Source organism: Haliaeetus leucocephalus, unplaced genomic scaffold (assembly GCF_000737465.1).
Source record: "Haliaeetus leucocephalus isolate CR32 unplaced genomic scaffold, Haliaeetus_leucocephalus-4.0 Scaffold555, whole genome shotgun sequence".
Lineage (NCBI taxonomy): Eukaryota > Metazoa > Chordata > Aves > Accipitriformes > Accipitridae > Haliaeetus > Haliaeetus leucocephalus.
The window spans coordinates 15,609,692-15,622,667 of record NW_010972991.1 but is presented as its reverse complement, the minus strand read 5'-3'; the positions used below and the strand labels follow the sequence as shown (position 1 = coordinate 15,622,667).

General features: G+C 39.0%; 1 protein-coding gene across 1 annotated transcript in view; it reads left to right on the top strand.

Moving 5' to 3' along the window:
- The window catches only part of ZFPM2 (zinc finger protein, FOG family member 2), a 258,193-nt gene that overhangs the window by 85,344 nt on the left and 159,873 nt on the right, over positions 1 to 12,976 (top strand). Inside the window, exon 4 of the mRNA XM_010577129.1 lies at positions 10,443 to 10,561. Coding sequence (XP_010575431.1) covers positions 10,443 to 10,561 — 119 coding nt within the window. The remainder of the gene's footprint in view (positions 1 to 10,442; positions 10,562 to 12,976) is intronic.

Genomic DNA, 12,976 nt, shown 5'->3' with positions numbered 1-12,976 from the left:
GATGGTCACAGTAAATACGGATAAATTTGAGTCTTTGTTGAGATTTTTGTCTTTTTCTTGGTACTCTCCTTTCAGAAGTTTGTTGCGAACATTGAAAGGAAATAGGGAAATCATGTTAAAGCATCTGCTTCTTTTGCAAGACATTTGGGCAGTTTGGCTCACTTACTCTGAGCTAGAAATCGGCATCTAAGCAGTGGTTTCATAGCTCTGAGCATGCATATCTGATAGAAAGCAAATAACTTCATCTGCCGTTACACAAATGAGAGATGAAAATAGATCCTTCTATCTCTAAGCATAAGTACTGCAAACTGAGAAGACACCACAGATACAGTCACAGATGATCTCACTGCTCTTGCTTTTAGAGTTAAAAAGAATACTTTCCAAAACATTTTTGTTAATTTAATACATTTCATGACATCAATATTAATACAGCAGTCTTCATATTAGGTTAACTTCAGTAGCTTTCTGTATTCACTAACAACACAGGCCACTTTGGTATTTTTCACTTTTTCCAAGTAGAAAAGAAATCCAACAATATTGGGTAAACATACAAAGGTGTATTAATTATTTTATTTAAATATCTCATATATTTATGCAAATAATGTTGTCAAAAAGAAAATGTTAGCATCTTTCAGCTAAAAGGATTCCAAAAGGTCCTAGGGAAAGATTGGTGTAGGTGATGGTGAAATGTTTAATTTTCTTCCCGCAGAATAGCATCTATCTTAGAAAAGGCTTCAGTCTGAATTACATAAGGTGTATTTTCAATTGTGTCCACTTTCTATTGCTTTACATACAATGCTCCATATACCTCTAACTCTATTTGAGCTATATGAAGCAACGAAAAAACAGGCAGACTCAGGACTGAAATGTCTTCGCACGTATCGGGGGAGAATCTGCACACAAAGGGACATTTATCAGGGGCGACTGTTCCTCTGCTGAGGAAAGGAGCATACCCAAGAGTCCAGAAACAGATGATGATCTTATCAAGAAAACCCTCTTCAGTAATATCATCAGCCTGCTCTTGCCAAGTCTGGCATTTCTGTATCGTGTGTATTTGTGATGGAGAGAGAGGGAGCAAAGCTGTGCAAGCTACATGTAGCTGGGATAAAGAACCTACTCAACCCACTGGGTCTGCACAGTGTTATAATATAATTGGGAATCATTTTTGCCAGTATGGAGTATCCATGTGAGAATGGAGTTTACAGTATTCCTGTCACAGAAAACTGCAGGGAGGGCTCTTCAGCTGCACTGGTTGCCTTTCGGGTTTTTTTTCTGTATTTTTGCAAATATTTCTACTCCAGTTTTATCTCAACACATACAGGGAGTAAAAAACCTCTTGAACTGTGCATCCAAACGTGAAGGTGGAAAAATTATTGAGAAGGACAAAAATAATATTTTTTTTTCTTCTTGTATGAGACTTGGACTTTGAAAACAGAGGTGTAAATTGCTCTTGTAGTGAGTAGACTGAAAACTTCTATCTTATAGTTTCTTCTAATTTCATCACAGAATCAGGATTTTGCCATGATGGCTGGGTTTATTTTGCCTTTGCCTGTAGACTAGATGCTGATATGAACAGAATATTTTTCATATTATGTGGAACTTGACTTTGAAGCAAGTGAACAAATCTTTGGCATTTCTTAGTGTATCTTGAGTAACTGTCTTTTTCTTTCTACTTCTGTGTCTTTCATTTTTTTCTTTGAGCACATTTCTGTAAGTTCAACGAAGCAGTCCAAATAAAGGCAAAGTCTATACAGCTGTATAAGAGTCTGTTCTGCTAAAAAGCTAATCAAATTCTAGCAGCAGTGTTCATTATGTTCTCCTTCCTTTCTGACTTCCAAGAAAAAACAGTACTTTTTGTAATAGCTCAGCTTAAGCCTTAAAAATATACTTGGACAATTATTATGTAGTTTTCTGTGAGCTGTATCTTTAGTAGTTTCTCAATTTATGTGCTATTTAACACTTATGTAATTGCCCTCCCTCCCAGCTCCCCCCAAATTTAGAAGTTGCATTGTCATTTCAAATTGATGCAGACGTGTTCACCACTGTAGGTCTATGCTTTTCCAACCTGGGATGGAATCTTGTGTTCTTACTAAGTTCTGTAGATTACAGAAGTGTGAGGCACTATAGGAATGTAAAATTGTTTCCTTTGTATTAATTTTATATAAGCAAATGAAGACTTTACAAATAGAGCAGAACTTTGAGTTTTCAAAGTGTCAGTGCGTACACTTTTTTTTGAAACTATGGTCTCTGAAAACTCTGCCTGTGTTGCAAGACACAGTGCAGCTTCACATCACTGAGGTTTGCTCTGCATTGCAGTTGGGAATCTGGAGCAGCTTTTGTACCTATACCTAAGGTCACATCAAACAGGAGGCTGGAGTATTACATCAGTGTGGTGGTCATAGCTGGAGCCTAGTGTAAACTAAATAACCATTAATGAAACAACTTCTTAGAAGAGCTTTATAGCCTACATGACGATCTGGCTGCTTGGAGGTAGAGAATAGGTTTGACCAGATGTCAGGTGAAATCACATCACTGGGTGCAGTGTAGACACCCTTTAAGTGTTCAGTTTAGCCAGGATTCAGCTGAGCAATGAGGTATTAGAATAAGTATACTTTATTTTGATGGTTTAGCTTAGGAATTAAGCACTGTAATGACACACATGCCTTGGCTAAAAAAGGATAATAGTGTTTACATTCCGTTGCTGAATGTGAATGCACGCACTTCTGTCCTTAGGTTTCAGGCTTGGAAATGTGTATGTCTTCTCTCACTCTGGCAAGGTTTCAGTATCCCTCTTTTTCTTGAATATCTTCTGTTCCCATTTTTCCAGGCTGTGTCTTTGTATCCTCTATCCTGATCAGACCCAACTTGGGTCTTTAAATGGTTCCTTCCCTAGACTCCCTCTCCCTTGCCTTGTTTTTTAAATTTCTTTTTCCCCCTCCTTCAGTGGTCTTTTTTTTCTGAAAATCTTTGTCTAGTCTTTCCCTATCCTCACTTTCAGAATATTCTTTCCTTCCCTGTATTGTCCATTGTAGGACAGCACTACTGCAGATAAGGATAGCACCTGCACTCTCTGCCATTCGCAGGACTAGCAGCAGGTAGGAGAGATAAAGAAACTCTGCTTCTGACTTTCGGGGCTCTAAAGGAAGGTAGGGAGCAGCAAGATTTTTGTTACACAAAATGGAGAAGCCTTTTCATTTGTCATCCTTACCTAAAGTGCACAGCTGCCCTGTGGGAGCATTGGCAAGCTGGGGCAACATTAGGCAGCTTGGTTAGGAATGAAGCGGCATGTGGCAGCTTCTCCTGCGTGTGTTTGCTATCTAGACCTGCTTCTAAGCGTAGGCAAAGGAGAGCCTTTTGCTTAGAGCAGTAAGTGCCTGTAGGTTATCCTCGTGTTTACTTCCCTCATGGCCATTGTGCTAAAGGGGTCTGGTTGACCCTAGTCCTTAAGAGGGATGGGACCAGGGAGCATCACAGTTAAGGGGAGGAGTTGCTGGGGGGTGACAGTGACTTCAGAGAAATGAAGAAGGCTGCTCCATTCAGAAACCCTGCACCCTCTCAGTGGCAGCAGAAGAGCAAACTCTTCCTCCAGGGTGACTCTACAGAGCTATTTTCTTAGTTTTCAGCCCCAGGTCTGTTCCTCCTTCCGTCCTTCTCATCCTAACAGTGGCCTGGCTGTATTTTCTCATCTTTGGGGCAGCAAAATTAAATTTTGCCTTTGCTTCTGGACAACTTAAATAACCTCTTTTTGCCAAGACCCCTGTGAATGCAAGTTTGGTTGCAAATCAAATTGTAAAATTTCTTTTGAAGATTGATTGTAAGTTAGTCCATTACTGTTTGTGCTCCAGTGTGAACTTGTCCCATATGTACGTGTGTCTTTCTAGTAAGATAACTACAGTTCTTGTACCCCACAGCAGACTTGCAGTGCTGCAAAACAGATTGTACTCCGACACCCCCCAGATCTTCTCACTCCAGAGTCAGCGCACTGCGGAACAGGTACAGTGCTATCCGTTGTGGAGAGATGTGAGAATTAGGTACCATGATGTATTAAGTCCCTGACAGACAAACACAGTAATGTGAGATGGTTGGGCATTTTCAGAAATATTTTAAAATGAGGGTGGTGAAACACTGGAACAGGTTGCCCAGAGAGGTGGTAGATGTCCCGTCCCTGGAAACAGTCAGGGTCAGGTTGGACGGGGCTCTGAGCAACCTGACCTAGCGGAAGATCTCCCTGCTCATTGCAGGGGGGGCTGGACTAGATCAGCTTCAAATGTCCCTTCCAACCTAAACTATTCTACGATTGTATGAATTTTCTGTTACCCAACATTCTTGTGCAATAGCAGTGGCAACTGTCCAGTCAGTGCTGGAAGGGGATGCAGTATTCATTCATTCCTTCATTATGAAGTGCCACAGCTTAGCATATTTTGTGTTACTGCTTCAGATTTGCAGTTACTTGCTTCAGAGTTTTGGGCTATTGAATGAGTCCTATGGAAAGGGAATGTTTCTGTTTTGCCACCTCCATTATGTTATCTTTTCCAGCGCAATTACAAGCTAATTCAAAGCTCTTTCTGTTAGGCTAATAGCTTCTGATTCACTGCTGTCAGCCAGTACCTCTTTGTGCACTTTTCATACAGCTTACCAGTCCCCCTACCACTTACCTATGAAGAACATTTATTTTTTCGCTGAGTAGAGACTCATCATAGGCAAATCATTAATGGAACATCAAAAAGATCCCATCTGTTAGAGTTGCATATGGCTAAGATCACAATTATCAAAAGTCTTTTTTTTTTTCCCCCCATGCTTATCCGCACAATAAATGTAGTTGTCAGCAGGATAAGTTCACGCATCGGATAAGGTCACAATTTCATTTAGTGACAACTTCCAACAGCGTGAACTTACAAGGTTCGATTTATTAAAGAGTCAGAAAGGATAAGATCACTGCATGGCCAGCCTGATTTATCAGGGTTTGACTGGAGTACTTGAATAGAGAATGTCGTATTTCAAGTTTATGTTCAAAACTGTAGTTTAGTGTGTGTTATGTCTCAGAGTCTTGAAAATTGAGGGAGGAGAATTTAGAGGAGGTATCTCAATAATGCAGTTTATGTCTGCCAAGCAAGTGAGCATTTAATATTGGAGCTACCTTGTTAAGAATCACAGAAGTGGAAATGGGATAGTTCTCTGCTGTCAGTGAACTGCTGTGTGCAAATGTACACATATTAGTTTGTTATAATGGAGGTAATCACCAGTCAAATATTAATTGCAGATTCTTCCCATGCATACAGGATGGCAGGCAGATCTTGGGCTCTGGGCTGGGCAGCACTTAGGAACTTCTGAGAGTGTTTTTAACTTGCTCGCTCTGACTTCAGAGCAGTCCTTTTGAAACTACAACATACACGATTTCTCTGCCATGCAAAAATATTCATTAGAGAGCCAGGTGGCTGTGCACTGGAAATAGGCAAAGAAGGAGCCATTTGCTAGTGGAAATTGGTAGAGCCCCATGATGTCAAATAACCAATCTCTAATTATAGCGGAGGAAGAGCTTACTCATTCTTTTTAACTGACTCCACTTAGAAAGCTATTCCCGATATAAAAAACCCTACTGCCAAAGCTATCAGTGACTTGCTTAGAAATGTTAAACATTTTTAAATCTGGATGCACTTACTTCTGAACAAAGTAGTTCACTTTTTCTTCCCCAAAATGCTGTTCATCATTCACCTTCAGATATACACACCTTTTTTTTCTTATTCCAGAATGGAGTGAAAACCAGCATTATTTTGTTCACAAATACTATTTATACTTGAATTCTTGTGGTATTCGAACTGGTCAAATCCTATTAAGGGCCAAAAGCTGTTGTTGGGTTCCTGTGTACACTACATGTTTTGTGGAGTTTTTATAAATGATTCTGATTTTGCTATAAAAGAAGACAAAGCTAAACTGACCTCTCTACCTTCTGTTTTATGCAAGCCCTACGTGGCATTCCTAAAACAACATGTATATGTAAGAAAAGAATCCTCAACTGAGTCCTTTCGTTCTGATTTTGTATCCACCAAGGTGGCCTAGTATCTTAAAAGCCATAGGATGTTTTGTAGCTGTACTAGTGAGTCATGACTTGGGGCTTCTTTTACAGTGCAGCTATCATAAGTCTTTGAGTAATCACAGACTTTAAAAGTATGCTACATCAACAAGATAAGAGAAACAGCCCACAGCACTAACAGCATTATCTTTTACCAAAATTGATTAGCCCATACTATGTGTCTCAAATATTTTGTATAAACTTACTCAGCAAGCTGGAAATAAGTGTGTTCCTGAAGAACAAGCTGGAAAAAAACTTCCAATTTTCTGTGCTCCATAACAAGGAAAAGGGAGGTAAATATCACTAAATGGAATGTTTCAAGTAATTTTTTTTACCTAATTTGCAAAACCTAAAAGTAGAGCATCACTTCCTCTCTACTTAGTGCTGCTTCTGTTACGCTTCTTGCTATCCTTGTCAGTCGCATGGTTGACAAGTCTAGGATGAAACCAGCAAAATACAACTGCTTCTCGACTTTGCCATAGGAATGATGAATCCCCGGGGTGTGTATGAATTCTGTATATTATAATTTGCTGTTACGTGAAGGAGCATTATGTTCAGTACTGAGGTGGTCTGTTGTAACTGCTGGTCACTAGAAATTCCTAACAGTGTTTGGCACAGAATTTTCTGCTTCCTTTGGGCTGGAGTGCAGATTAAAGGAAGCTGCAGCAGTCTTTCATCCTCTCTTTCCTTTTCTCCCCGCTCGTTGGGATCTCCATGGCCAGGCACCTGTGAAGAATCAGTACCAGCTGAGTCTTTACGCTTCTTACTGCAAGTGGTGATACAGCAATAAAATCTCTGCTCCTCTTCCTTTTCCTGATGTAATCTGTGAAAATGCTGAGCAGTTGTGCAGGGGATGGTAGCTGCAGAGAGCACTCCTGACTTACATCTGAGCTTCTTCTAAGGCTGAAGGAGAAAATCTTGTCTTGCTGACACATTTTTCAAGCTCTTTTAATTAAGAGTCATAGGGTGAGGTTCTCTTTTTCCAGCAGGCTCCCTTGAGGTCACAAGTTTCTCGGGGCCACAGGTATGGCACCACTTAAACCAGCGTCCTCGTGGGAAGCCAGCAGGGAGTGGGGGACAGCCCTGTTCTCGCCAGCGGGACACTGGGCCCCTCTGTTACCACAGTTTTGAGACCATTCGCCAAATAGGAAGTGTTCAGAGGAGGAAAATGTTGTAAATTAATGCAGGAAAGTTGCAGGCTCCTTACTCCAGGGTCAGGGGAATTCAGGAGAGGATTTTTAATAGTGACATTTGTAATCTTTCTTCTACAAACCCTTGTACCAGCCCCTGGCCTTCCTGCTTAGGGCTGACAAAGGAATGTATACAGGGATTTTACAAAAGATGCAGGCTCTGGTAGGAAAAAAAAAAAAAATCTTAGCAGATGCTTGTAGACCCTGATGTACAGTGCTTTTTTAACTTACAGCTCTCTTAGTGTTAATTTTTACCCCTAAACAAACAAAGGTTTTCAGTGAAAAAAAAAAATCTTTGCCAAGGATCAAATTGTAATGTGCTGCACTTTGTACAAGCGTAACCAAAATGTCTGTGTTTGCCAAAACATACGAGCAGATTATCCTTCCCAACTCTAACATTCACCCATAGTGTTAAAATGGCTGCTGGTCATGGTGGCCGGAAAGAAATGTATCTTTTTTGGAGAACTATGATCAAGGGAAATGGGAAGGTTATGCAGCAAAATGTTGTGTAACCCTGTCTGCAGTGTGCTACTCTGTCGTGGTGTTCTCTGAGTGGAGGGGAAAATACAGCAGCTTCAGTACAATTCAGCATGATGTTACCCCATTCGTAGTACATTTCAATGTATTCATACATATTGAAATGTATCGCCCAAACTACAACTTGAGACTGTAACGAAAGAGAATAATAGAGAGAAAGAATCCATATTAGCTTAATTAATTATCAACTGGAGGAAAAAAAAAACAGTTTTGGAAAATAATTGCTTGGTTTCATGTTTGCCTCAAACCTGAACTACTTAGCAGGTATAACAGTCATGTTATTAATTTTACTTAAAATATAAAGTGTAATGATATGTACCTTAAAACTTAGGTAGGTTTTTGGATATCACTGGATGATCTGCCCTAAGTTTGTCGTTCTTAATCCATTAAAAGACAGGCCTGCTTGTAAATCCACAGGTACAGATAAGGAGTCACTGTTTGACTGTGTCTGAACCCTTTTCAAATGAAAAATGTCAGTGGCAGAAAGGGAGGCTGAATTATTTTTTAAAAGGGTTTTCAAAGATTCTCATGATTCCTCTGGTATCAGTTAAATGTGACATGTCCATAGACATGGCTGTTTTTTAGTGTGTAAAAGCAAGCAAATGCTACAGTTTTCATCTCTTGTGTAGAGAGAAAATGCTGCAGTATGCCGAAGTGATCAACATGTTACCTTGCAATACCAGAAAGATTTCTTTCTTCCGTAATTAACATATAAAAAGATTTTTTAATGTTAATACAATTTGTAACAATGTGAGTGTGAGAGGGAAAAAAATGCCTTTTTGTTGTTGTTTGGATGCATATATAACACATGTCTAAATTAGATATAATTAATCCATAAGCTTTCCTGCTCACGTACTGCCTTTTAAAATGTCATAGCACTGTCACGATGAGGACTCACCGGCATACGTAGAAGCTTTTGTAAACTGATACAGCTCTATTTCCTAGATTTGTTCCAGTTTGCAGGAAGGATCTGATGCACAATTTTACGTAGAGTAGTTTTGTAATCTGCAACACTCAGAGGTGAAATTAAGATTTCTGTGCTTGAAAATGGAAGCTGGAGCCAAGTCTTCTCTTTGGAAAAAGGCCGAGATTAACCCCTGCGGACAAGGAAAAACTTTGCAGCCTGGCTGTAACGTAAGTCCAGGCATCCATGGGAATGGTCAGCTTGGGGAAGTCTGCGGAGACTGCCTGTAAGCCAGGAGGAGTTACTCACTTCCTCCGTCCCAAGGTTCATTTCACAACAACTGCCAGTTCTAAATCTGGGACAAATTGACTTCTTGCACACTTGGACTTTACCCTGTTTGTGGAAAAGCACCATCTTGACTGGGGGTAGAGCTGTTGAGAAGGGACGTGCTGATGCAAAAGGCAGGAGTTTCTGTTGCATCTGGTTGGTATGGAAAGGGAGGAAGGGGCTTTAGCAGGCAGGGAAAACAGCTCGGGAGAAATCATGGCTACAGCAAAGTCGAGGTGAGCTCTGCCGCTCCTGAGAACAGTGACAGATCTTTTGCCTACCTTCAGGAAGGCCAAAGCTTGGAAGTGCAACACCATGTAAAAATTCAGTTAAATGTCTAACAAGAAAAGCACAGATGAGCCCCTCCTCCTTGTTCCATTTTAACCCTCTTAAAGTTTGGAACCAGAATTTAGAAGAATTGTTTTAGAAAAGAACGTTAGAAATTGTGTATATAAACAAAACTGTTGCTACAGTTTTAACTGAAACATTTGTTCATAGAAAAATAGGCTTATTGAAGAGACTGCTTTCAAAGAAGGGCTGTCCAGACTATTTTTTTAATCCTGAAATGAAGTGAAAAAAATTTTTATTTTTCTTCCTGTAGTGATGATCAATTGTGTATTATTCTTTCTCTTTTCACTGGAAAAACCCAGAAAAGTTAAAGTGAGCTAAAGTATCAATTTCACTTTTAAGTGTTAATTTTGAAGTCCTTATTTTAAAAAAATAAAATTTGCTTTTAAGAAAAATGACAAATTGGGGCACACTAAAAAAAAAAATAAATAAATTAACTGTACCGCCTCCCCATTGCTTTTACATATTTTGTGTTAAAACCTTAAGCTAAAATTGTTTTGGGTCTAATTCTGAAACGTTACTGCCTGTAAAACCTCACTCAGTTCAAAATCCTTTTTTTAATTGTAGTAAAGATTTTTAGTAGCTTCTTCAAAATTAGTAGAGTCATTGTGGATTTGTATCACTGTGTGGTATTTCTCTCAAATTTTTAGTAGCTGATTGCTTCAGAATGTGGTCCTGTGACAGCAAAATGCATCAAGGAGTTTAATGCACCAGGTGTGGATGCTATTCCTTTCAGCTGTCATCTCCCTCATCCTCAGCATTTCTTAAGAACTTTTATGAATCCACTATTCTGAGTAAAAATGCCTTCAATCTCTAATGCGTGTAAAAAGATGCAAGAAAGGAACAGGACTTTCTAAACCGAATTTGAATATAATTATAAGGGAAAAAGGTTTGTTTTTCTTTTGCAGGATGACAAGATCAGTTGTTTTCCAGACAAGCATAATTAATTCTCATTATATGGGCCCTCAGAACATTGTGCGTGTAAAGCCAGCACAAAGGCAGAGGTGGTTGTTGTCAAGGCACAAGTGAAAGTACTCTCAACACTGCTTGTTTTCTTTGTTCGCAGGAGAGTTGGAGGTGGTCCAGAAAGACGGGGAGCGCAAGATTCAGAGCCGGCAGCAGCTTCCGGTTGGAACAACGTGGGGGCCTTTTGCTGGGAAGATGGATCTGAATAATAACACCTTGGTATGTAGATGCTCCGAGACGCTTCGCTTCGTTATATTGTGTGTTGGTCTTGAGGGAATAGCCTGAATTATTACTCAGCCGGAGCATTTGAAAACAGGCATTGTTAGCTTTCACGGACAGTGGTATTTGGCTCTTTTCCAATTAGTTCATCTATGGCAACCGTCCACGTAAAGTTATTTGGAGCACAGGTTAATAGTATTTAACTTGTTATTTTACAGCCGGGAAATGTCACTTCCTTGTTTGCTGAAGCAAGCAGTTGCATTTCAGTAGTAATATCTGATTTTTTTAGTGGCTTTTTTTAAATTTTTCATACCATTAATTGCTGAATACTTAATTTATATTAATGGATGGTATAGAAAAGAAATAGCTACATTATTTTTAGGATAAAATTAATTAAATTTGCCTTAATGTTAATGTTACTGAACATAGCAAGATCTTCCGTCAGCTTAAAATTATTTTGAAAGGTATCAAAAGGCACCTATATCATATGATATATTCTCAGTTAGCCTTGGTTTTTATTCTGATTGCAGAAAGTATGTGGGCCATATTACTTAAAGGTAATGCTTTGCTGGTCTCAGTTCAGTGCACTGAAAATCATGTCATTCCTAGGTCTTCATTTCATTTTTGTTTGTATCGGTTTTAAGTCTGAGCTTCAATATTATTTTTATATAGTTCAGATTAATTTCCTGAGAATACATGGAAAGGTGACCCTATATTGAAAAAAAGCAACTAAAATCTCTAGAAGAAGGGTTTAGACAATCTTGGAACATGCATTGCCCTGTGGGATACTCCTGAAAGACCATTATGTTCAGCTTGATCATTGTTTGCTATTACAGACTTTGCATGAATGTATTAGCTTAAAGACCTGCGCAACTGTTTCACAGAAGGGTATTACATACATTTGGGGTAGGTACATCTGTGCCGGTAAATGGAGAAGCTGAGCTTCCCAGTCTTGGGGGTATTGTCCTGCCCTTGGAGGACCTGAAGAGAGTGAGGAGTGCTGAGTTGCTGAAGTACCATCTGGGACAGTGTGAGAGAGGGGGGGTTGTGGACGTGGGAGAAAAGGGGGGGAACTGATAGTCTTTAACTCCTCCCTGGGGGACCTATGCCTGTATATTGGAGTTCTCTTTCTAAAGGCTTGCTGGATAGTATGCATGTTACTTTCTGTAAATATGCATATTAAAATTATAGTGAAGTGTTATTCTGTTATGAGTACATAGTAGCCATTTAAGATTTTGATATTTTGTAGACTGATTAGCATAATTTACTAATCAAAAGGTGCTAACAAGATGTTACAGAAAGTGACAAGGAAACTTGGTCTAAGTTTCCTAGAGTTCAGTATTCCCAACCCAGATCAGATTTCCCATTCAGGCACCCAAATAAAGGATGGATTTTCAAAAGTACTGGTCACTCAGTGTGTCTTATTGTTAGAAAGAGGAAACTGGACAATTTGAATACCTCTCTCCATTTTTTCCATCCATTTCATTTTTATTTTTTCATCTATTTTATTCTTGGTCTATCAGCATTCTCTGAATGTTTTTCATAAAATGTCATTTGCAACAACTACCAATAATTCAAATAATTTTCTCAGATTCCACTATTACTACTTTCATCAACTTTCATGCAACAGAAACCTTAGTCCTGGTGTAGCTCAAAGTCAGTCCATATAATACCGTAGGAAAAATTCTGGCTTTGTGTTGTCCCTATTGCCCTGTCCACTTGTACCACTTCCTCAGGTATGTAAGACTTGAAGATAATGCTTGAGTATGGGAGATGATGTTGATTGACCGTTCACTACAAAAGTTATCATTATCAGATATTCTTAGAATTTGCAGTATGTCAGCAGTTGATCATATTGTTTCATTTTTGTTTTCTGAAGGAGACACAGAGCAACCACAATCCTTCTAGCAGGAGCTTGCTTCTCCTTTGGTAGCACAGGCATATATTAAGGTCTGTTATTACTTTGTGAATTTAAGCAAATAGCATTTTTGCTGTAACAAAAACATTTAGATAAGATATTTTGGTTTTAATGAACTTATAATTAAGCATTGAGCAGAGCTGACTTTTTAGTTTGGTGGTTGTAATGGGATGGAATAACTTTCTCAACCTAGTTCAGAGAGATGTGGGATGAAAATCTTCAGGACTTTTTTCTCACTAAGCTGGAAAGATACTCCTTTGTTTCTTGTCAAATTAAAAACCATAAAGTGTATTTTAGCTAACACTTGAAAGGTTTTATTTTTGTTTTGCCTACTAATATAAGTACATTTGGAAATCTGAAAAAGTTCCTGTAAACAGAATTGTCATCTTCAGCAATATCATTTTGTCTCCTGAGCAACTCCATCCTTTGAGATAGCCAAAACTGAACTGGGTATGATCTTGAGTAATCTGAGTTAACTTCGAAGGTGGATCTGACTT